We start from the raw sequence: 25,407 nt of genomic DNA, 5'->3' as shown, positions 1-25,407 counted from the left end.
TTTTGTACACCACCAAAACTCAAGAGGTAGATGAGGCTTTGAACTCTTTTTTAGAGGTAGAAATTTATACACCTTGTACACCACCAAAACTCAAGAGGTAGACGAGGCTTTGAACTCTTTTTTAGAGGTAGAAATTTATACATTTTGTACACCACCAGAACTCAAGAGGTAGACGAGGCTTTGAACTCTTTTTCAGAGGTTGAAATTTATACATTTTGTACACCATCAAAACTCTGGGACCTGGATCCCCTATTCTCTAGTTCTGGAGACCCCACACGAAAACCTGGTAAAAACCAAAGTAGCTGTTCATTTTTTAGGAGCGTAGCACTAATCTGTTTTGAAGATACTGATTTTCAACAGTAAATAATAATGAGTAAATTCTGACAGTAAACATTTATTACATTTCATCACTTTTTGTCATTGTCATTTTTTTTTTTTTTTTTTTTTTTTTTTTTTTTTTTTTTTTTTTTTTTTTGTCTAGATTCACAACAAAAAAAAAACTAAGCACTTAAGACCTTAAATTTGAAAAATACCTTTTTAGGTCTATTTTCAATGAAAAATGCATTTTTTTAGTGTTGCCATTGAAAATGACAAATTTCACTCTCCCCCCTTAAATATAAAAAATAAATTTCCGCCCCTAAATTTTCGTGAACGTCCCAACAAATTTGTAAGCTAACAATTGCGTTTCCATGCTCTAACATAAAATTGTTAGAAAACGTAACTAACAATACTATTAATGGACATTCGCGAGGTAAACCATGCCAGCATAAAACCATAAAAATCTTCTCCTCTATTACCAACTATATAAACACATCAATTGATTCAGATTTTATTTACCCAGACTGACAGTGCAATCATTTTAAAACATAACAACAAAAATACTGCTACAAAAACACACTTAAGAGCAACAACCAAAATTTCCAAAAATAGTACTGCTAAATTTAAGATTTTTTAAGCAAGCTCATGCAAATTAATTCCAAGGAGTAATTTTATAATACATCTCCAGGGCACAAAAAAAACTACACATACGATTTAGCACGTGGTCTATCATAGATGTATCCCGTGGAAGGTAAAGTCTTTGAATAGACCAATTTTCAATAAATGTCACTTATGACCCTAAGGTATGATATCAACGTTCTGTCCAAAGAGTACGTGTACTTATAAGAGTAGAAACTGGCCCTAGAAATAACTATCTACGCCATCTAGCGTGTGGCAACACTTGGCATTTTTTCAAGCTCTGTAACCATTTGTCTGTCAGGAACTGAGATCAGATACTTATTACTTCACTAATTTGATCTATTACAGCAATTAAATAAATTATTCTTATTATTACACTGAAAAAAAAATACTTAAAAGTTACTCTTTGCTTCTTTTGTAGATGGTCAGAACAATAAATTCAACTTTTTTCTTTTTTTGAACAAAGCTTTCTTTTTAGCACTTTATAGATTATTAGTGTGGGCTAAACATATACAAGTTAAGTCCGCATTAAGAATGGTGCTTTAACAGTATTTCTGTCATAATGACATTCTTAAACAGATATCTTACAATTTTAAATTACAAATTTTGACACATTAAAGTTTAAATATACATTTTTTTTAAGGATAATATATGCTTATGAAATAACATAAACAAATATATTGAAATCAAAGTTAGACTCAGGACAAACCAATGTTTAGCTTCGAAAAATAAAAATAAAAAACTAGGAGAATTTTTATTGCTAACGTAAGGACACTACAAAAAGTTGATGACAACCCTGGGCGTATGATGCATTTTTGCTTATTTTATTCTAGCATGTATCCATCTTGTAAAAACTGAATCCCATGTATTATTAAAACTTTAACACAATTCACAAGATGATAAATATTGCCAGATCAGAGTATAACCCCGCTAAAGTAATAAACTTAAGGTAACCCGAAAATGAAAATATTCTCGATGAATATTACCTTAAATTAAAAATAATTAGAATGTACCTTAAATTAAATATTTTTTTCCAAGACCCTACTGCCTTTCTATAACGAACAAATAAACGTTCAAATGGGGACAAGTCCATCTATTAGACAGTGAAAACAGATACAAAAGTCTGTTGTGCCTGTTTTCACTGTCTAATAAACGGACGTATCCCCATTTGAACCTTTATTTGTTCATCAAATATTCTCCATCAAAATTTGAACTCAACATTAATATGTTAACTACCAAGCAAATACAAACAGTAAATCAAGGCTGGGCTTTGACAACTTATTAATAGTATATTCTACAGCAGAACCAATACTGATTAGATCAGAAACACAAGTTTGTCTCTAGATATTAAAAATAAGCGTTGCCCAGCAATATTTGAAACTTAATTATCAATATGAAAATATTATACGTCATTTTTTTAATATTTACTTTACATTGGGCTGGAAATAAAAGAACCACTTCAGGCATAAGCGCGCTAAACTAGCCCAAACTACTTTACAGTCAATAAAAAATAATTTAATAACAAAAATAATTAACGGTTCAATTCAAACTATTAAAAATAATTAAGGTCATTTTTTTTCTGATTCTACTGAATAAACCCGACACATCAGTGGCGCTAATAGTCCTCTCATATAAGTTTTAGTACTCTTTGGTTACCAGAAAAATATCTGTTTATCTGAAACCAGGCGTGATGAAGAACAAGTTAATTACTAATTAAATAGCTTCCATATTTTTCTGCTACCTCTAACCACTAATACAGAAAAAACAGCTGTTTCATTTCGCAGTTAAAAATATCGCAATTACAAAAATAAACGGAGATCAATGGGTGCAAAAAATAAGTCTTATAATAATCAGATAATTATCAGAGATTCTTTGATAACGACATTAGCTTCACAGATTCTTTTTGTAGATAAATTATTATAGAGAGCAGAGCTTAAAAATGCACCATTGCTTTTAATAATTTAACTCTATTGGTCCTTAACTGTGCCCTTGGACGTTTCATTCCATATTATTTATATTTCTAGACAGTAGTACCTAACAAGCCATTTTACATTTCAAAGCCTCTTCCCCTAACGATATTTTTAGTTTCGTTCATTAGATAAAGCTGTTAATGTCAGTTGGATCGTAACTTTTTAAGGCAATAAGCAAGACTCTCTGCATTGAAAAATATCGATGTAAAACTGACAAAATATAAAACATACGTACCACTAAGCAAATGTCATACAAAAAAAAATTAAGAATCTTTGAATTATTACAGACAAATTATTATTAAGATTATTTACTTCATTTATTAATACAGAGTGTTACTTCAGATTATTACAAGAATTATTACAGACAAATAAATCATCTAGATATACTCAAAACAGTTGTTCTTAATTTGTAATTTTTATTTAGTGTTTAACCGGTTTTAGAAACAAAATTGAGCTTTTTTGACTTTTTTTTTATTCATCTATTTTTTTTGCTTCCGCTGTTGTAAAATAATCAATTTATCAATCATTTATCAATTGGTCAACAATAAATCAAGAGACAAAAACAGTCTCTTGCTGGTTACATGTCCGTGGCACTAGCTTTCCTAGACTTGGAATCCAATATAGAAGGTACGGTGCTGAAGCGACCGAAAAATGCCTGCCACAGAGACTAACTGTCTGGGCTTTCAAGCTGAATTTACCTAGAAGCCTGGGTTAGAAACTGCCTAGGTTGGCAAAATTTTTGGAAACTGCCTGAGGCAGTGCGTGGTTAGGCTAGCTTGTCGTAAAGACAAGCTGTCTTGATGTCAAACCTTAAAAAAAGCGCTTAATTGGGCAAAAAAAAGCGTTTCATCAACATAATATGGAATTTGAGAATGTTTTAAAATTACTTAGAGTAAATTTGATAATTGTTAATCAAAGGAAACACGCTCAAGAATTACGGTTAGGTTAGGTTTAAGCATTAAGTTAAGTTAAGTTTAAGTATAGCGGTTCTGCATGCAAAATGTGTTAGCTAAAACTGTTCTGCATATTATAAAGTAAGAATTGTTTTCTAACTTGACGCTGTCCAAATACTTTACCCTCAAACCATCTCTAACGTGCAAATATATAGCCCAAATTTTAAAGTCCAATGTATCCTATCACTCGTCACTTGTCTTTGTGGCTATAAAACCGGTTTCCTGAGATCTAACCTAAGCGTAATTCTTGAGTGTGTTTAATTTACAGTTACCGAAAATGCTATCCTCCAACCACAGTTTATAGACAGTAAGCTTATCGCAGATAATTTCTGGTCTTCGGTCTCGGTGCGAACAAAAAGCTCCTCCCACATGTTTCTGCCTTAGCGGATTAGTTTGTTATCGTCAATCACTGAGAAATGGTTACCAAGTGCATTATTCGTAATAGCGGGTTTCCACTTGTTTCGTGTCCAAGAGAAATCTGACTTGTCTACCCACGAAAACATCTGATAACGCCTATGTTTCTATCTGCAAAAACGTTTTCCGGAGCACTCGCACCCCTGTCCGGGTTTTTATAATGGGAGAGATAGAGAATGATCATACTGCTAATTCTATAAACTGTGCCTCCAACAAACAATCCGAAGAAAGCATAATTTTTATAAAGAAAGATTGATTCTAAGTTTTTACAGGCGAAGTTGATGAAGTTTCTATGAAGAATCAAGAATTAAAGCCGTGAAATCAGTGACAATGACGAGGAGAAGGATATTTTGGAGTAATTTATACACAAGATGGCACTGAATTGGAATTATTTTGTAAATAATTATTTCGATTTTAATCAAAATTAAATCAATGGAATTCATTATTATTGTAAACTGATTGTAAATTAATTCATTGTAAATTATTATTGCAAGTTAATTATTTTGTAAATAATTAATTTGATTATATTTTGATAATTCCGGTAAAATTTGATTTTGTATTTTGGTTAAACTAAAGAGATACCCCCTAATTTTAAGATCGAAAAGACGTACTACCTTTCTATTTTCATTCAGGTCTAGAAGGTTCATTAAAAAAAAACATGAGGGGTGTGTATCAGAGATACTTCAAATATTCAAATGTGAACCCATTTAAAATGTCATACATCTAAATTCTATATGAGAAATAACGCTTTTTTTGTCTAGAAAATAATGCCAAAAAGAACTCTAGGCATAATTCTAGCTAGCATCGTAGAGCAACATAATTCAAATTCAATATTTGTCTTTCAATTGCTTGCCTATGTCGTCAACTATTTTTCAGCAAAATGAAATTCATTTTTCATGCAGAATCCAAATATTCAATATTGTACAGATGTTGCCATTTGAATGATTTTAAAATTATTGCTCAATCAAACGAAATTGCTACCCGTTCCACAAATTACGGCCCATCCAAATAATGTTTCATTACCTTATTACCAAATGACTGCCCCCACCCATTTCACGTATACGTTTAATATTAAGCTTTAAATATTGATCATATTTCAGCCAAATTGGAAAATTATAGCTACTTTTTAAATTCTAATTAAACAGATTTCCAACAGCTATTGCTCAGTGTTAGAAACAGGAATGTGCAACGAAAAAAACAACATAACTGCATACATTAAACGACTGTCAGTAAACATAACATAAACGAAGCCGCTATTGAATCTGCATCACAAAGTCTATAGACAATCGATATCGTATCGAAATTTTGCTCGTTACTGTTTGATTTGTGCCTTTCTATGTCAACTGAGAATAGCAAGTCGAATAATTTTTTTGGGCATCACTTTCAAATTTAATATTTTATTGCTAATTAACCAATTTCATTCAGTTAAATAATTGATTTTATGTTCCTTGGCATTCTTGAACACAAACATACAATCATTTTCTGATGTCATCAACACACCTTCCATTTTGAATTGGCCCCTTGAATTTTTTTTTTTTTATGTAGATAAGGAAAACAAAACAAAAAAATTTTCGACAAGATTTTTTCTTCGACAAAACAGTCGACACGATGCCATCGTTTTATAAATCGAACGACCTCCGTTCTGATAAAGATTCGAATAAAACGGCAAAATTCATCGACGTAACGACAATTCAACAGCGGCTCTGGAATCGACAAAAGTGATTCATGAAAATATTCAGATCAAGTTACAAACATTGTGCTTAAATTAGCGAGCTAAACATAACTACTACCCACTGATCAACTAAGCAACCGGGGTTTGGATAGTAACTCCTGGAGGCGGGGAACGAGGTTGAAACCATGCTGTTTCTTTGTAAACAAACCATAAATTAGATGCCCAGAGGAAGAAGTTTAAGAATCCCAGAAGCTGAAAGAAAAAAAAAACAGTAAGAGACAGAAGTTATAGAAATTAGAAACAACAATTTTAAAAACGCCATTCAAAACTGCATGTGAAATTTGACTTCATTGATGCTGAATATAGAGTTTTACTGATGAGTATTTTTTAGCGAACACTTTTATTCATAAGAATTCTTATCAAACAGTTCGTGGTAAAAGTTGTAAGTAAGAAGCGATTTGACCCAATAGTAACCGAAATTCTAAAAAATAAAATTTTGATAACAATAGATACATCAAAAGAATTGGTTTTTATAATAATTTGAAATATTTAAGATTCGTTTAGGTCAATATTACCCATCGAAAGCTACGAGCCTGAGAGAATTTACCTGATTTTCGATAAAGGGAGGCAATATCCCCCAAAACTCAAGGAATCTTATTGAAAATCTCGCCATCAGATTCAGCGTATCAGTGAACCCTACTGTAGAGGTTCCAAGCTTCCAAAAATGTGGAATTTTGTATTTTTTTTTCTTTTTTTCGGCAGAAGAAAGATTACGGATGCGTATTTATTTTTTTTTATTTTTTCTTCCCAGGGGTAATCATATCCAATGGTTCTAGAAGATTGGGAGAGGGTTCATTTGAAGGGAAATCAAAAGTTCTAGTACCCTTTTTAAGTGACCAAAAAAATCGGAGGTCAACTAGCTTTATTTCCCCAAAGTCGTCCGATCAAAATTTTGATATAGTCATTTTGTTCAGCGTAGTTCAAAGGTCCAATAACTTACCTTCGGGATGACATGACCCCCACAGCCCTCGGAGGAAGGGCTGCAAGTTATGAAACTTGCCTATTGTTTACATATAGTAGGCTATACTTTTAAAACTTCATAATTATTTACACTACTTTTATGAATAACAACATTAAGAGGATTCGATACTTTGAACATTATTTTGTGAGCCTCAACGTCGGTTGACTGTCTCAAAGGCAAAGACTCCATTAGCAAATTCTCCCAGGGACCTACTTATCATTGAAACCTATTGAGAACTTGCGATTTGATTATGAAATATGATTGAAAAGACAATAGAATTATGTAGGCAAAGTTTTCAATCAAAGCGGGTTGTACCACAGAAAATTTGAACAGCCGTCAAATTGATCAAATGACATTTCTTTCGAGGTATTTTTTAGAATTTTCATAGCAGGTATACTAGAATGTTTTAGGGAAAACCTTCCTGAATTTTTTAAAAGAAAATTCGGCTTCGTTTGATCGAAAAAACAAAATTTACACTTCCTAATGATGTAAGTTTTCCTAGAACTAAATATCTCTATCCCCGGCACAAGACAATTCAAGTTATAAGGTCTTTCTAAGATCGAACTTCTAAGATCGAAGAGCTAAATTTTAACTTCTAAGTTCTAAAGAATTCTAACTTCTAAGTTCAAAGAGCTGTCAAATCGATCGACTGACATTTCTTTTGGGGTGATTTTGGGCGTAAACCTAGCAGGTATACTAGAACGTTTTTAGGGACATCCCTTTTCCCGAATTTTAAAAAAGAAGATTCTGCTCCGTTTGATAAAAAAAATTACACTTTCTAATAATATAAGTTTCTCTAAAACCAAATATATCTATGTCCAGCACAAAACAAGAGAAGTTAAAAGGTTTTTCTAAGATTTCAGGGAAAGTAGAACTTTGCTTTCAGTTTTTTGCCGTTTATTCGGATCGCTTATCCAAGCTCTACAAGTTATAGTAAACCACCCAATCAACTCTAAATAGTTTAGCCACACAAACTAAAAAAGTTTATAATGGACGAGATCAGTTGATTCTAAATGGTATTGAATCCCATTAAGTTGATCTATAGAATCGATTAGTTTATACAAAGATAAGATACACTTTTATTACCCATTTAAACAACAAGACAAAGACAACCAAGTAATGAAAGACAACTTAGAAAATAAAAAGAACTATAGAAAAAAAAAGAAAATAAAAAATAAAATAAACTTACAAACCTAAATAATACAAAACACTCGAAAAGGATTGGCAAAACTATACTTCAATTTCATTGGGAATTTTATTTTTTCAAAACGGGCAGTATCCCATTATATAAAAATAAATTTTTATCTTTAATAGATTTTTTAAATTAAAATAAATATATTAAAAATAATTTCTTGGAAGAAAGCAAACGTGAGGAAATTTACACCTCGACAATTGGTTGGCAAATAGCAACTAGAAAAGGCGATTTCAAATATTTTAGAGCAAATTAATTCTTACGAGTGAAACTACGAGTATTTGAAAATTACGTATTACAAGTAATACAAGCGAAAATTCTTGCGAAACTTTAATAAATATAGTACTAAAGACAACATTTTAGCCACAAACACCAGACAAAAAAAGAAGAAAAACTAGCAGTGGAGATCTACATATTGATATTGGAGATCTAGTAGTGGAGATCTAGATATTGATATTGGAGATCTGGAGATCTAGATATCTAGATATTGGAGATCTAGTAGTGGAGATCTAGATATTGATATTGGAGATCTGGAGATCTAGATCTAGATATCTAGATATTGGAGATCTAGTAGTGGAGATCTAGATGAACGTAGAAGCATTTTTATAGTGGTTTTGAAAACCAAACACTTGAAGCCCGATTTAGAATTTGGTCCTTAGAATTTTGCATTAGATTAGAATATAAATAATTAGATTAGAATTTGAATAAAGCAGTTTTATCAACCAGTAATTAATAAATATAAAATAATTATAATAATAAAAAGTAATGGTACTTGTATGATAAACACCCTACTATTCAAGTTGTTCATTCATTGACGCATTATAGAACCGGTTTTTATTCGTTGGTTTCTTTCAGCTTAGCGTGAGACAAGACATAGAGAAGTGATAGAATAGATGAAAAATATATAATTTGGGTTAAATATGTGCACAGTAGGGGGTGGGAGGGGGTAAAGTATTTGAACAGTGTGAAGTTAGAAAACTATTCTTACTACATAATATGCAGGATAAATGTACCTAACACATTAGGCATGGAGACCCACTATAATTTACCCCCCCCTAATGCGCAAATATATAGCCCAACTTTGTTTCTAAAGTTTTATATTTTTATCTTACTTTGGTATATTTCGTTAAAATTGAGTGTCAGAGAAACATATTAGAAGAACATTAGGTAGAGCGTATATCATACGAGTACCAAAGTAATAATAAATAATTAGAATATGAATAAAATAATTTTAGATTAAAATTTTATATCCTGTAGTTTCTTGTGTTTGACCAAAATTTAATTCACCAGCAGGACAATTTAACGAGTACGGTTTTACGAGTAATTTTACGAGTACGGTTAATAACAAATTTAGCAGTAGACCAGATGAAGTATCAGCGCTATATCAACAGAAGGCACTTCAAACTCCTTCAAAAGAATAAATGCACCAAACTATCCTGAGCCTTGAAATATTATCTTTTCTAAATAGTGTCCAGGAAAATATGAACCAGTTTCATTCAGTTTTCAAAAATCAGAAAAAAAGTGACAAGGATTTCTCCAGTTAATCCTAACCCACGGATCAATTTTTCAGTCTCGTGCTTTCATATAAGAGAAGACACCTCCCTTCTCTGAATTGTGACAAAATGAAAACACGTTTATTTTCATATGTCAGTGCACCAAAGAAATAAAACCCAATTTAAAGTGCAGTCAGCTCTGATGAGGGCATTAGACTCCCAATTCCGAGGTCAGGGTTGTAAGCACCAGATGCAAAGCTTTCTGTAAAATATATTCCTTTTTAGGCAAAAGTTAATTTGTGGAAAAAACTACATTAGGCTATGTTTAGGCAAAGAATTCGACTAAAGAGGAGGTAGTGACCTTTTCTCTCCAAGAGTATCCCCAAAGCTCTAATATTGATAAACCTACTCTATTTTGGGGGATTAAGTTGAAACGTTCAGGGACAGTTTTGTTGGTAGAGACGGGAGAGGGGGTGTGCGAGACAACTTAAAACTTTTTGGGGTGGGGAGGGTAATCCTTCTCGAATACCTACAAAGAATATGCACTACATTTTTATACGTCTGCTGTTCGACAGGATTTTTGCCTAGTTCATATGTTTTTAAATTAAGAGTTTTCAAGGCTAATCTTTAAGAGTTTTTTTTCTTAAGCTCTCAACAACAAACAAGTGTTTTTACGAAACAATTTTCAATTTACTTGTAATTTCTAGTAAAACCCTGACAAGGTTAGACACGCCCTTTTGTTTTGAGACTGTTGCTCAGCCCTTCGTACTTTCGTGGCAATTTCAAGAAAAAAAACAAGTCATTTCCTTAAAAAAAACATTTAAAAAAAACCTTAAAGTCAATACAAAATACAACAGAGCGTCTCAACCGTAAGTGACCCATGACAGCTTTTCAAAAATTCAAGCATTAAACCCACTATTTTTTTTTAATTTAGTTCTTAAAAAAATGACTTCGAATGCATTTAAAATCACCAAGGATAAAAACTAACATACCTGATAATATATCAATAATATACCTGAAGATCAAAGATATTTAAAATACTCGCCACAAACTTAGATAAAACGACACGGTTTTGTATTTTATGACATGCTGCTAGCTTAAACTATTGTTTGATTTGCCGAATTTCAAAAAATGAATAAAGGAAAGTCGAATATAAAAAATGAAAATAAAATTAAAGTCAACTCCGACCTTAAAAAAATGAATAAAAATTAGGCTACATGAACTTGCACAAAAATTTTCAAAATGGAAAAATAACAAGAAAACCGTTTCCAGCAAGGTTTTCTTAAAGTCGCTAGTAAGTTTACAAAATTTACCACATTGTCGTTTTTCCAATGTTTCGTAATATATTCTAATTATTTCCTAGATTAGACCAATTATTTCTTTGCTAAAGAAGATAGTGTAGTAATAAAAGATGAAATCATTTGTAATTCTTTCTTCTTAGAAACATTAATCTAGTTAACTGGAGTGATATTATGTCCCGTCTTTGTAATGTTCGGTTTACACTAACTGTGTTTGACTATCTTTTTGTGGATTATTCATGTACCAAGTAATCAAAACATTCAATCTATTTCTGAGGAATAGTCCATCTGTCCATCTAACCAATTTTTCATCCGCCCATGTGTGTATAGTGTATACAGTTATATGCTTGCATAATTTATTAAAATGTCTATCAACAAATTATTTACTTCTTTATATTTCTACTTTTGTTACTTGTTCATGGAATCGCTGTATGCTATCCACTTGCTTTTTACTTTCGAAATGAAGGATTTTGCACTGTGATTGTGGCTTCAAAGTATTGGAAGGTTTTTATGAAAGTAAGAACCTTTATAAGACTTTTTTAGCAAAGCAAAATGAGTAATACCAACTAGAAAATAACAGTCTTGGGAATAATTATTGGGAATAACTATTTCTGAGGAATAGATTGCAGCCTAAGAGCATAAAATAGGACTTAAACACTTATTACTATGATATTGTTCTATGGAACAGTATCATGTCAAATGGTCAAATGGAAAGTATCTTTGAAAATCTCTATTAATATAATTATGCAATGCTTGGTGCTATCCATGCAATACCACAGAAATAGATTGAATGTTTGGATTACTTGGCACATGAATAATCCATTTGACCATTTGACAAGTTTGTCAAATTTGTCAAATTTGACCATTTGACTATGTCAAATTTGACCATTTCACATAATTGTCATTTGACATAATTTGACTATGTCAAATTTGACCATTTGTCAAATTTGTCAAATTTGACCAAATTTGACTATGTCAAATTTGACCATTTGACATAGTTTAATTTAGAAGAAACCATGCCCAAGACTTTTATTTTCTGGTTGGTATTACTCATTTTGCTTTGCTAAAGAAGATAGTGTAGTAGTAAACATGAAATCATTTGTAATTCTTTCTTCTTAGAAACATTAATCTAGTTAACTGGAGTGATATTATGTTCTCTTTTCAATATTTAAACTATAAAAAGCGTTGTATCTTTGAATCTGTCAGTGTATTAATAAAAAAAAGAACCTTTTTTAAATAATGTGGGTCGTGGTTCGCTCTTTACTAAGTTTAGCTTAAGAGGACGGGATCCCGACGGCTCGGTTTAAATATTCCAATATATCTGATAAATCGCCCAAGCTTGCGATAAAACTGAACTCAAAGAGTGTTTGTTGAAAATGCAGATGTGTGAATTCAGGGTAAAATGATATATATCTTTGTATTCCTTTAAGGTTGTTTGGACAACCTTACATTAAATTGGAAATTACAATGCCCTTATCAAGAGTTCTAGTCTTTATTATGAGTTCTATTAAGTGACGGAGGGCAAACAGCCCCCCCTCCCCCGACTACCCCTGTTTCCACCAAACGTGTCTGATTGAAATTGTGAGACATAAAAATGAATATATAACAATGCCTCTAGGGTTGATACAACCCGCCAAAGCCCTGGGGCAAGGGTTATAAGTTATGCCCTGGGGGCATATAAGGTTCTTATGGAATGGGAAGTTGTATAAACTTCAGATGGAGCTCATTTGATTTGAAATTGGAAGTTCTAGTATTGCAATTAATAAGTATACCCATATTAAGCGTCAAAAGTGACTTAAGAGAAACCAATTACAGGGGTAGTCGGGTGCCCTTATCAAGGAGTAGATTGTGAATAAGATTGTCCCTAAGCCCAGTCACTCTTTACTAAGTTTAGCTGCTCCTACAAACATGATGACGTATTTTATTTCCTTTTGACTATTAAAATACACTTTGAAAATAAAAGTATTCATAGAAGATAGCAGAGAATACTTACAACTGATATATCTAAGGAGGTGAAGTTTCCATGGAAAACTGTGGCACATTCGTTCTCTTTACAATATGGCACTTTTGACAGCCAGTTGTCTGGATTGGATGTGTACTTTAGACCCTGAAGCCCATTGGCCCATGCAGAGCTCCCAGAAAGCCAAAACACAGCAAGAACAGTGCAAACAATGAAATCCTTAAATCAACAGAACTTGATCAATTTAAAACTCATTCCTCATCTAAACAAATCTTTTAGAGATAAAAATAAACAAGAGAAACACAAAAAAAGGCAAAGGTATATAAATAAAGTGACAAGAGAGAGGAGGGAGAGACAGAGAGAGAGCAGAGAGAGAAAGAATCCTACCTTGACAAAAATGTTTTGCTAAAAGTACGGTTTTTCGAATTCTACCTCATGCCTTCCTACTAAGAGTCAAATATCTGTGGATATACACATAAATGCGTAAATCTAAACCAAAAAGAATAGCTACACAGGCCACGGTCCGAAAATAGAAGCATAAAAGTGTAAAAACAACTTACGATTTCTTTCATAACAATATTAATTAACCTTTGTTTATTGTCAGTATACAGGAAGAGCTCACTGTGTTTATACCAACATAAATATAGTGGTACTACTAACAACTCATCACAGCGCCAAGCCACCTGAGTCTAACATAGCTACGCACGCTCCTCATCCATCCCCATTTATTCAAAGCCTCCTTCTTTACACCCTCTAAGGAAGTTCCCATCTGCCTTAAATCTTTCCTTACGGCCTTCACCAACCCCAACCGAGGACGACCTGCGTTCTGTTTGACCCTAGACGGTTGGCCAGAAAGCACAATCTGTGGCAATCTGTCATCCTTCATCTGCAGAACGTGCTCTAGCCTACTGTTTGAAAAATATAAATATACCTTACACTAATTCAATCCTAAGTAATATTAAATAAAAAAAAACATAATTATCCAATATATGGAAGGGATTGTCCCCTCTTCAACACCCCGCTCTTTACGTTAAAGTTTGACTCTGTCTCACAACTTTATTTTTTTTAAAAATAAAAAAAACTTTAGCGTAAAGAGCCAGGCGTTGAGGAGGGGACAGCCCCTTTCATATATGGAATAACTGAAATTATATGAACAGTAAATGAAATTATTCCCTTTCAGAAATGAAATTAAACCCCTTTCATACACGGAATAATTTCTGTTTGTTTTAAGTTTTAATGTCGCTCCTTACTTTCAGTTTAAATAAAACTTGTTTTTTTATTTAATTTCTGAACGTTTTTGAATTAATGCAGTTTTTGATTTTGGCTCACCGTACATGAATAATTAAAACGAAATGTCCATGTTAATTTTACTTTTTTTGGCTAAATGGCTTTCTCGAAATTTTGTTCTGGCGTAACTTACGAATAAACTTACGTAAAGAACTTCTATATTCGTATATTTTTATTATGTATATTAGGGGGTTCGCCCCCTAGTCAATACCTCGCTCTTTGCGCTATAAGAATTTAGAACATTTATAACACATTTTCCTAGAGTAATATTATATTTTTATACAAGCTATGAGGTTCCAAAGCTATATCCAGGTTTTTTTCAGGGGCGGGGGGAGAGTAATTTTTTCGGGGGGGGGGGGGGGTTCATACAAAGAATCTTTAAAAAGCGCATAAAAAATTTGTTTGTATACATTTTTGGTATGTTGCTCCTTACTTTCAGTTGAAAAAGTTTTTTTTTTTATTTCTTTAAATAATGCTGGGGAATCCGGTGCCCCCTTCATAGCACTCTCCCTACCCCCTTAAAAACTTCCTCCATGGAAAGACCCTCCCATGTAACCCCCGATCCCTCCCAACTACTATAAAAAATCCCCCCACCCCTGAAAAACTTCTGTTTACTTCCCAATAACCAATACAATATGTAATTATGTAAACATTGGGGACAGTTCATAACTTGCAACAATTCCCCCGGGGAATCTCGTTGATTATGTCATACTCAAAGACATAGCTATAGGAAGTTTCGATTATGCGAAACAACATGACTATCTCGAAATTCGGATCGGGGGATATTGGGGAAAAAAGAATATGGGAGGGGGTCTATCTGCCCTCGATTTTCTGTCACTTAAAAAAGGCACTAGAAATTTTAATTTCCATTCAAATGAGTCCTGGGCAAAAAAAAACATGCACCAGTGATCTTCTTCTGGCAAAAAAATACAAAATTCCACATTTTTGCAGATAGGAGCTTGAAACTTCTATAGTAGAGTTCTCTGATACTTTGAATCTGATGGTGTGATTTTTATTAAATGTTTATGACTTTTAGGGGGTGTTTCCCCCGTTTTTTTCGAGAATAAGGCAAATTTTCTCAGGCGCGTAACTTTTGATGGGTAAGACTAAAATTTATGAAACTTATATATTTGAAATCAGCATAAAAACCTGATTCGTTTGATATATCTATTGGTATCAAAATTCCGTTTTTTATAATTTTGGTTACTATTGAGCTGGGTCACTCCTTACTTGCAGTTCGTTACCACAAACTGTTTGATTAAATGATAATTTTCATTCATTTAACTATCCTCATTAATCATATGTTTTTTTTTTTTTAAATACGAATTGGAGTCTGGTCAATTGATAGGCCTGGCAACACGTAGGTTCGAATAGGAGGAGCCAAAAGGAAGATATTCAATCTTGCAGAACAGAAGTTTATTGGACATAATATTGCAAAATAAAATCAATGCAAGGATGACTGGCTTTTCTGGGTAGGAAAAGGAAAAAAATACAGAACTAGACCCTTGAAGTTCAAACCAGCGGCGCTGATCTGATGATTTTTTGAACATAGTAATGTTCAAGATCTTTATATTTAATGTCACATGCAGCATTCAAGGTCATATGACTTTTCCTCACAACGTTGTTTAGAAAACATTATCGTAAATTCATATTTTAATTAAAACTCCATTATGTGTATTTTCTACCTGGATGAGTAAAATTGAAAATTCTGAAACACATTCAGAATGGTCCACGTCTATATCCGAAATTGATACAACAGGGGGATCGTTTTCAAAACAGAATCTATAACAAGTAGAATACAAGACTTAAAATGCATCAGTTTTATTACGAGTTTCAAGTACTTAGCCAAGCATTAATAATTGGTATTCAATAACTCAAGTACTTGCACAGTTAAATACAATTACAAATAGAAAATTGACAAAATAGTACAAGTACAGAATTAACTTTTCAACATAAGACCTTTTGATTACCGTAACCAAGGAGTGAGTGGATAGGGGTCCTCCAACCAATATTGTTCTAAAGTATCCAGATGCAATATTGTTTATCGAGAAGCTTTAGAAAATGTTCTAAATCTCCACTGCGTGCATTTTAAAATGGTATATAAATCTTGAATTTGTGTAGACTGCAAGTGAAAGTTGCTTGATTTAAGTAGAAATCTGGTTAGTTGAAAGATCAGTGGGTTTTATAATAAACACTATGAAAAAGGTATCTATATTTTCTATATTTATCTATATTTTATTTATTATTAATATAGTTTATTTATACCCAAAAAATTGGGGTATAAAAACCAGGACTTATGAGAAGTCAAAATTTGGACTACTCCCACTTTCACTTCACAGTAAAAAAACAAAGTTTCCAAAATGTCACCACCTACCCCTATTAAAATCTAATAGTAAACAACAAAGTGTTCATATTTCTAAATAAGATCACATTTCTTTATTTGATTGATTCTGTCTTTATTAGAGTTTTTGGCACATTTGATATAAGTCAAATAACAGGAATATAAATAACAAAAAGTTCAGAACTACCAGGATGAGTTGAGGAGTAAAAAATGCATTTTCGTTTTTGACTCTTTTAAAAAACCTCTTACATTATTAATCCAGACAAGCCATGACTTTAAATGACACTATGGATTACAATCCATAATATCAACTATCGGAATTGGCAATTTAGAGGCAAATAAGGTATTTTGAGCAGCATGGGGCTGTTCCAGTGACAATGAAGATTGATTTTGGCCATTTTATTTGGTATTAGAGAATTATTTTGGCTACACTTTAGACATTTTTCTTTTGGAGTAAGAGAGCCTTCCAAAGCGACTAATTTATATCCTTTAGTGACAACCTTTAAAGATTTGTCAACAATATAGATAGTCACATGAAAATAATTCTGCTAAAAACAAACTTTTTTTGTCAAAATAGAAAACAATGAAAGTTACTTACAATAAGTGGGTAAGTTTTATTGTTAGTATAAATGTCATTACGCATCAAGTAGAAGGCCAAAGAGCCCAAGGCATACAACATTGAGAGAACCCCAGTAGCAACAAAAAATTGAGCATCTGAAGAAAAATCACCAGAATAATCATAAGTGAATGCATCTCTACATGCTTGAGTTGTGTGAATGTGATCCAATCTAGAAAACCAGAATTACATTAACCAAAAATAATATCTACCCAACAATGATGAGCACATCTGTCCATGCTCTGAATGTCTAAGTGAATTCATCTTTTCATGCTTAAATGGTGTAAATATGATCCAGCCTGGAAATTCCAAATTATGTTTGGCCAATACTAATATATATCCAAGCAGAAGTTCAAACTGTCCATTCATACAACAATTTTTGATTGTTTTATTTTTTCTGGAAAAAAGCACTGAGAATTAATTAAAAAAAGTTACCTGATCTTTTATAATACTAAGTAGTCTTATACAGATGAAAGTGAAAGTGGAGCCAAAATGTTTGGACTTTTATTTGCATATTTTTTGTGTCTTTAATTTTTATTCATTATATATTCATTTGTCTTTTAATTTTCAGTGTCTTGACTAAAATTTCAACCATTCTTGTATTTGAATTTTATTTATGCTACAAACAGAAAGGTAGTGAAGTCTAGGAAATTATTTTAAGGTAGTTCTTCTAATTTTTTGTTCACACTGATGACATGTAGTTTTGTTAGTAGTTTTGCGCAAATCAATCAATTTCTCCACTAAAAACAGTATTTTTATGGCCAATCCTGATAAATGACGTCATAATTGTAGGTAGTAACCATATATTAAGTAATATTACATTATAAGACGATTTGTAATCATCCAGGTTGCAGCGGTAGCTAGCAAAAACTTTTTTCCCCTCGGCTTGAACAGCAAGTGAAATATATCGGCTTGAAAATCAAGAAAAGTGGCAGCTACTACAGCATTCTGCCTAAACAGCATCTTTTTTTTCTTTTCCAAAGATGGCTTGGCACTGGAACATCGTAGAGAGTTGTTCAATGAATCATTTCAAAGGAAATTAATGGGGTTAAAAACCTTTTGTAACTAAAACGAATTATTTTTAAAACAGCATAAATTTTTTCACTAAAAACTGCATTTTTGATGTCTTTTCATGCTGCAGTCTTTTCAAAGATATTTGATTTTTGAAGCAAACAAACAGTTCGTAGTAAATTTATATTACAAGACGATCATTAGAATAACAAACCATTGCATATATTGGACTTAGTTAGCTGCCTGATTCTTTGAGAGCCGTCTCTTACTACTCAAAAGAAAAAAAGTCATAGGCTTTCTCCTGTTTGTAATAGTTGCAATGTAGTTTTCACCTGGAGATATATTGTTACTGTCATGATTAAAAGTACAATCTGAAATTTTGAGTTTAAAATTTTTAGTTTAAAACTTTGGCTGTAAAATTTTTGTTTTGTCCACACCTGTTTTGTTTTATTTGGTTAGCTGTATTTTTTACATTTCTTTTTCTTGTAACTTTGTTATTTGCTTTTGTCTGTTTTTCACATCTTTTTAGAACTCCTTGCAATGAAAATGACTTAGCACAGATTATTGCTGCATTTTACCTATTATGTTCAGTGCCTGAAACATTGTGTCTTGTTTTGGTTTGAAGCCTAAAATAGCTGTAATATCATCCCTCCAAGCAAATTCACTTAAGACAAGTTTAATCATTTTTTCTGAGGATGGTTGTTGGCTACATAGCCAAAATAGGTGCATATAAAACTTTTCAATCACTGTCTTGGTAATCAAATTCTTACAAGTATTTTGTAATATCATCTCAACCATAGGCCAACTAAATAACCTTACCTAAATGGGTAAACAATTGACACTGGATGTACAGTCTCACTGCCATTGTCCTTGCATTTAACCATGAATTCAATAACTGTAGAGAAGCTAGTAAGGCAAGCAAAAGCAAAAACAGCAAAAACCTGGAAATTAAAGTAAAGCATGCAAATAAAATTACTTACACTATGTTCAGATAAAATAATATTGATAACTTGCAAGAGTAGAAAACTGCCACAAGCATTGACAACACTGGCAAATTTAGGGGGCTGGGGGGACCCTGCCCTCTCCCCAAAATTTTTTCTGGTGCCCTTTTATCCTGTTTTTTTCCTTCTTTTACTCTTCTTTAAGAATAAATTTGTCAATTTGGTCAATTACTGGTATCTTTGTTACATTGCCCCCCCCATGGTTTTGCTCATTGGCACCCTTGTCATATTGAGCCTCCCCCAAAATTTAGCTCTAGATCCACCCCTGATTGACAAAAAAAAATCAGCAACACCATGTAGCATTAAGTGTTTCTTGGCGTGTTTTCATTGTAATAGTAAGATAAAATTAGTCAAATTGGTAAAACCAGTGAAATAAGAAGTATATAATCTCAGTCTATGAAAACATCTCTGACAAAATTATGAAGCTTAAAAAGATGCCAAGAAATGCTAGAGAAGGATGGTGATTTCTTTGTGGAAACTAATACCAGTTCCCACTGTTGTCAATACTATTTAGTTAAGAGCAAATTTTGTTATGGAGATTGTGTGTTTTGAAAACATCCTAGCATTTTTTCTTAGATACCGCCCACAATAGCTCATTCCAGTGTTTGGTCTATATTTAATTTTCTTTTAATTTGACATTTAGAATTAACTATTACACATCTACAGCAATAACTGCAATATGAACATCCAAAATCAAAACATATTAAGCAGATATTTCACAAAATGGTGATCATTCAGGAGTAAGTTAGGAAGTGGTCCTTAATGATTAAAATCTTTAGGATTGCTGCAAAATCAGAATGAACTAAGTATATATTTGACAAACTGTATTTAAATTCAAACAAAATAGGTGTATAAGGATTTGTTAGTTTCCTAATTACAAATATGAAAATACCACTAAAATGCAGACATTCAAAATGAAATCCTTATAGCATATTTCAAAAATAATGGACATGTGACACCTTGAGAAGACCAAGGTCAGGCAAGCATTCTCAATTGGTATGATTGGAAAAGTCGGGGTATTGGGCCTGTGGCACCTTTACCATCCCCCTCTAACTTAGCAAATACAGTAGTATTTTAGTTCTTCCAACTGATAATCATTCAGGGGTTCATTAGAAAATAACCCAAAATGGTTAAATCCTTAAACTAATAAATAGATCTTATCCCAATATGGATGTTCCTGGTCTTTGATTTCTGCCAAAACTAATATTCAAAGGTTTCCAGTATTGTTTCTTACAAATCTGAGATTAGTATTGTATAAGAAATCTAAGCTCAAAGCCTATTAAGTGCATATTCTGCAAATAGTCTGATGTTTACAGAATAGATATTTAAAACTAGAAGATATTGAGCACACACTTACTAATGGTGAACATGTTACAACATGTTGAAAACTAAAGTGTTAAAAGGATTTTCAATCTACATGTTAAGAGTGCCCAAGGTATTCTAAATGTATGCAAAGGCCCTTGAGCCCATGCCCCTTGCACTCTAAAACCCTTATGAGGCTGAGGCTACTATTACTACCAAATTTTTCCTATTAATTAGTATTAACTGCTATTACCAATAAAACTTATTGGCAAATATTACTACTGTGAATAATAAAAATAATTCAATCCTGTTAATCAAAAAGCTAGCAGAAATTGAATTAGAAAAATATTTTCCATAAAAGTAAAGTAAATTCAAAAAAACATTGAAATGGCTTAAATTTATAAAATTATTTTTATTTTACTCAAATAAAAGGAATTGCATTTTTCAGAACTAAAGCCAGAGAAAAAGAAGCTGAAAATTAATATAAAATGTTGTTTTGTCAAAATTTCAACAGGTATAGACCTGTCATGTAGGCAAATTTCAGGACCCTCTTGAGAGATAAGGAGTGGAGGTAGGTACTTCAAATTACCTTCCTGGGACATACTTTGGTGATTTTTTGTTATTCATATTATGGACTTAAGAATAAAGTAAACATACCACTTGATACCTTTTTTTATGCTCTTTCCAAATATAATAATCATTTTTGTCAGAAATGAATTTTACCCCCACCCCTATATATACCAATTCAGGGTATATATTTGCACATTAGGGTGGTTAGGGTAAATTTTATTTCTAATGTACATGAGAGGTAAGTTTAAACTTTCTCCCACCTTCCTAATGTGCAAATATATACCCTGAATTGGTATATATAGGGGTGGGGGGGTAAAATTCATTTTCAATGAAAATGATTATTATATTTGGAAAGAGCATAAAAAAGGCATCAATTGGTATCTTTACTTTATTCATAAGTCCATAATATGAATAACAAAAGAATTACCCATACTTTACCCTGTAGACCCATCCCTGAAAGTTTCATTTCCCAAATTTCTTTTTTTCTGCAATAAATACCAAAATATTAATTTTTCATAATCTAGAAAGCAAAACCCCCTTCCCCCCTCTCATTCTCTCTCCTTGCCCTATTGATGCTTCTGGGTTCAATGAACTTTTTTTTGGTCTTCCTAGCTTTACTACAATGGATGAACAATACTTTAATTTCCGGAAAAGCAACTAACTTACTAGTTTAACATTGATACCTGGGACAATCAGAGGGATGGGGTGCATTGTCAGAAAAGTAAATTTAATATTGGGAAAGAGCATAAAATAAGCAGTTTTACAGATTTCTTAGAAACATATTTTGAGAATTTGCTTAACCAAGATAGAGTTGCAGGAAAAAATATAGAGGAAAATGAAAAAGTTTGTGATACCTTGGATGTGAAGGAAGATTTGTTTTGTGAGGAGGAATTAGAAACAGTACTAAAAGGATTAAAGAATAATAAGGCTCCAGGTGCTGATAGGGTTGTAAATGAGTTTCTTAAATATGGTGGCTCTTAGGTTAGAAATAAGTTATTGGAGATTATGAATATGATTTTTGAAAAAGGGGAAGTACCTAACGATTTTAGGAAAACCTTAATTAAGCCACTTTATAAGAAAGGTGATAAAAGTGAGTGTGTTAATTATCGAGGCATTAGTCTGGTCTCTGTAGGTAACAAATTGCTTAGTAATATGATACTTTTTAGACTGAGAGATGCCGTAGACAAATACATTAAAGTGATTAGTGCTATGTACGAGAATAACACTGCTGCGGTTAAGGTAGGAAATGAGGTTAGCAGCTGGTTTTATATTAAATCAGGAGTTAAGCAGGATTGTGTTCTATCCCCCTTTATATGGATTATTTTGATGGACTTTGTTTTAAGGAGCACAGGAAAGGCAATGGGAGACCACGGAATCAAATGGGGAGGAAAAAGTCTCCTGGACTTGGATTATGCTGATGATTTAAGCATCCTAGATGAAAGTGTGAGCAAAATGAATGAAGTTTTAGAGGCTTTGCGAGTTCAGGGTGCTAGTATTGGTTTGAAAATTAATGTTAGGAAGACCAAGTCACTAAGGCTAGGAATAAGTGAAGATGAAAACGTGACGTTGGGTAATGAAAAGATTGATCAGGTGGGCAGTTTCACTTACCTTGGTAGTATTATTAGTAAAGATGGTGGGAGCAGTGAAGATGTTCAAAATAGAATAGCCAAGGCTCAGGGTGTTTTTTCACAGTTAAAAAAAGTCTGGAAGAATAGGAAGATAACTCTGCAAACCAAGATTAGAATCTTAGAAGCTACAGTGATGACAGTGGTCAAATATGGCTCTGAAGCATGGACGCTCAGAAAAGCGGATGAAGATTTGCTAGATGTTTTCCAGAGAAATTGCTTAAGGATTGTTCTGGGTACCCGGCTGACTGACCATATTTCAAACAATAGGCTATACGAAAAATGTGGTTCAATACTGCTTTCTAGGTCTATAATGAAAGAAAGGTTGAGGTGGTTAGGGCATGTTGTTCGGATGAAGGATGACAGATTGCCAAAGATTGTTCTTTTCGGCCAACCATCTAGGGCTAAACGGAAAGCAGGTCGTCCCCGTCTGGGGTGGGAGGATGTCATAAAGAAAGATTTAAAGGAAATGGGAACTTCCTGGGAGGGTGTATACAGAAAGTCTCTGAATTGATTGGGATGGACGAGGAGCGTACTTAGCTATGTTGGCCTTATGTGGCTTGGTGCTGCGATGAGTTGTTAGTAGTAGTAGTAGTATATTTCTTTTTGACAAGCTGCTAAAATGCAACACTAATAGGCACAATATCTGGCTTTACAAACAGTTTCAGGTCTGAATAATTAGGGAGGCACAGCCTAGAGGTAGACACTGAACATATTCAAACCCTAGCAAGCAAAAGCTCTGGATTTTCAGAAATTCCCCATAAAAAAAATTGGTAAATTTTTACCAAATCATATTATTGACTTACAAGTAAAGTGAATATACCACTTGATGCCTTTTTCATGCCCTTTCCAAATATAATAATCATTTTTGTCATAAATGAATTTTATCCCGCCCCTATATACCAATTCAGGGTATATATTTGCACATTAGGGGAAAGGGGGAAAGTTTAAACTTACCTCCCATTTACATCAGAAATAAAATTTACCCCCATCCCCCCTAACGTGCAAATACATAACCTGAATTGGTATGTATAGGGGTGGGGATAAAATTAATTTCCGACAAAAATGATTATTAGGCTATAGCCCAATAATCATAAGTCAATAATAATCGCAAGTCAATAATGTGATTTGGTAAAAATTTACCAAAAATTAATTCATCAGCTGTACGTTCAAATGAAACTTGCAAATACGTACAAATTGCAAAAGCCTGATAAATCCTCTTGGGATTTTTAGAATATCTAAATCCAGCTCCATGTTCTAATTTTTAAAAAATATTGCTTTAACGCCACCTAAATGTTAGGTTTTACCGACACGAAAAAAAATATGATAACGATACAGCACAGACAAAAACATACAATTATATTTGTTGTTTACCTTTCGAAAAGACCATGAAATAGTCATTTATATCTTTATAAAGAACATTTTATGTTTTATTAAATTTTTTCTAAATGCCAAAGTTACTACAAAATCTAGATAACAGACAATATGAAGATGAATCCTCACCTATGATCCTTTCGATCCTAGTAATGTCAGCCATGGCAGGAATGTTTAAGAACATACTTAGCAGTGTCAATTTTGGGAGAGAGATCATTTGCCCCTCTATATATCCCCTAGATTTTGAACATACTTTTATTAAAATTTTCATTGAAAATTCGCTTTTTGGTATTTTAATGCGCTTCTTAATATAAAAAAACAACATAATTGACCCCCTAGATTCTGAAAAATACATTCCCCCCCCCCCCGAACACATACACACACATAACATTTTCTGTGAATTGACATTGCTAAATACTTTGAAGGCAGCATATTCATTAAATAACAAATCAATGCTGGCAACTCTTAAACTGTGTGTTTCATTGTCGAACAGTGCTTATATTTCTTTTTAGCTCATGAAACACTATTTCGCTCGGTAGCCAGTAGTATGGCTGAATCTAAAACAGTTTCATTTATTGCAGGGCTCTTGACGGATTTAAGTATTTTTATGGGTGATCCATCAGTTACATTTTATTTAACAAATCTGGGTTTATATTTTTGTGTCATAGTGTTTAATTCAGTTTTTTAAATGGGTATGTCTCAGAAGTATTCACACCAATACCAAAACTATTGTCGATATAATATAATAGAAAACTGTATATTTTCAATATTTGAAACTAGTTTATTGAAATTTGCCTCTTGATGAAAGCATAGGTGTCATTTTAGGGGGGCAAGAGGGAAAGTTTCCCCCCTCCAATAACTTGGAAAATATACTTTGTTTAGTAAACCTAAAAATGATAACTGGTTAGTTCCATGTTGCTTAGCGGGCTCATTGGAAGAGCTCCAAATAAAATTTTAAAAATAAGATATCCATCTTATTTTAATATCATCCTTATGTATGAAAAGGGTACTAGCATTGCTTCTTATTCAAGTTGTATGATTCTTATTATTACTAGAGACATCTTTGAGAAATGGGTAGAGCCAATTCAAATCTGAGTGCTGTGTAGTTTTCTCTATGTCTCTTGCCATTTTGTCACAATGTCTCTGGAGATGAACCGATTTGTGGGATTGCTTCCTTAGGTCTTCGAAGTCAGACGACTCCAATATTTCTGGACAATTTTTTTTTCTTCGATACCTATTTGATTGTCTCACCAGAGACCAAAATTTTAAACTTTCATTTTCTTCTCCCAATGGTCCTTTTGGCTGCTTCTTTTATATTTTCTTTGATTGACTTTCATTTGTCTCCGATGT

The 25,407-nt window shown here is 32.7% G+C and overlaps 1 protein-coding gene across 1 annotated transcript; it reads right to left on the bottom strand.

Moving 5' to 3' along the window:
- Positions 1 to 819: 819 nt before the first annotated feature.
- On the bottom strand, positions 820 to 23,937 carry LOC148943409 (synaptophysin-like). Its single transcript, XM_089100977.1, has 5 exons — positions 23,878 to 23,937; positions 19,005 to 19,126; positions 17,157 to 17,346; positions 12,964 to 13,149; positions 820 to 6,218 (listed from the first exon to the last, which is right to left on the bottom strand). The coding sequence occupies exons 1-5, from the start codon at positions 23,935 to 23,937 to the stop codon at positions 6,096 to 6,098; spliced, it is 681 nt and encodes a 226-aa protein (XP_088957103.1). The 3' UTR covers positions 820 to 6,095.
- Positions 23,938 to 25,407: the final 1,470 nt, after the last annotated feature.

This window comes from Artemia sp. Qi Xiang Cuo, chromosome 15, assembly GCF_049724085.1.
Source record: "Artemia sp. Qi Xiang Cuo chromosome 15, ASM4972408v1, whole genome shotgun sequence".
NCBI classification, from domain to species: Eukaryota; Metazoa; Arthropoda; class Branchiopoda; order Anostraca; family Artemiidae; genus Artemia; species Artemia sp. Qi Xiang Cuo.
This window is presented reverse-complemented; position numbering and strand designations above follow the sequence as displayed.

Excerpts from the sequence above, each read along its gene's own strand:
- LOC148943409 (XM_089100977.1), bottom strand. The coding sequence starts at position 23,937 with ATGGAGCTGGATTTAGATATTCTAAAAATCCCAAGAGGATTTATCAGG. Across the intron at positions 17,347-19,004 it reads TCAATTGTTTACCCATTTAG|ATTGGATCACATTCACACAA; the intron begins GTAAGGTTATTT and ends CTGGTTTTCTAG. Across the intron at positions 6,219-12,963 it reads CCTCCTTAGATATATCAGTT|CTTCTGGGATTCTTAAACTT; the intron begins GTAAGTATTCTC and ends TTTTTCTTTCAG.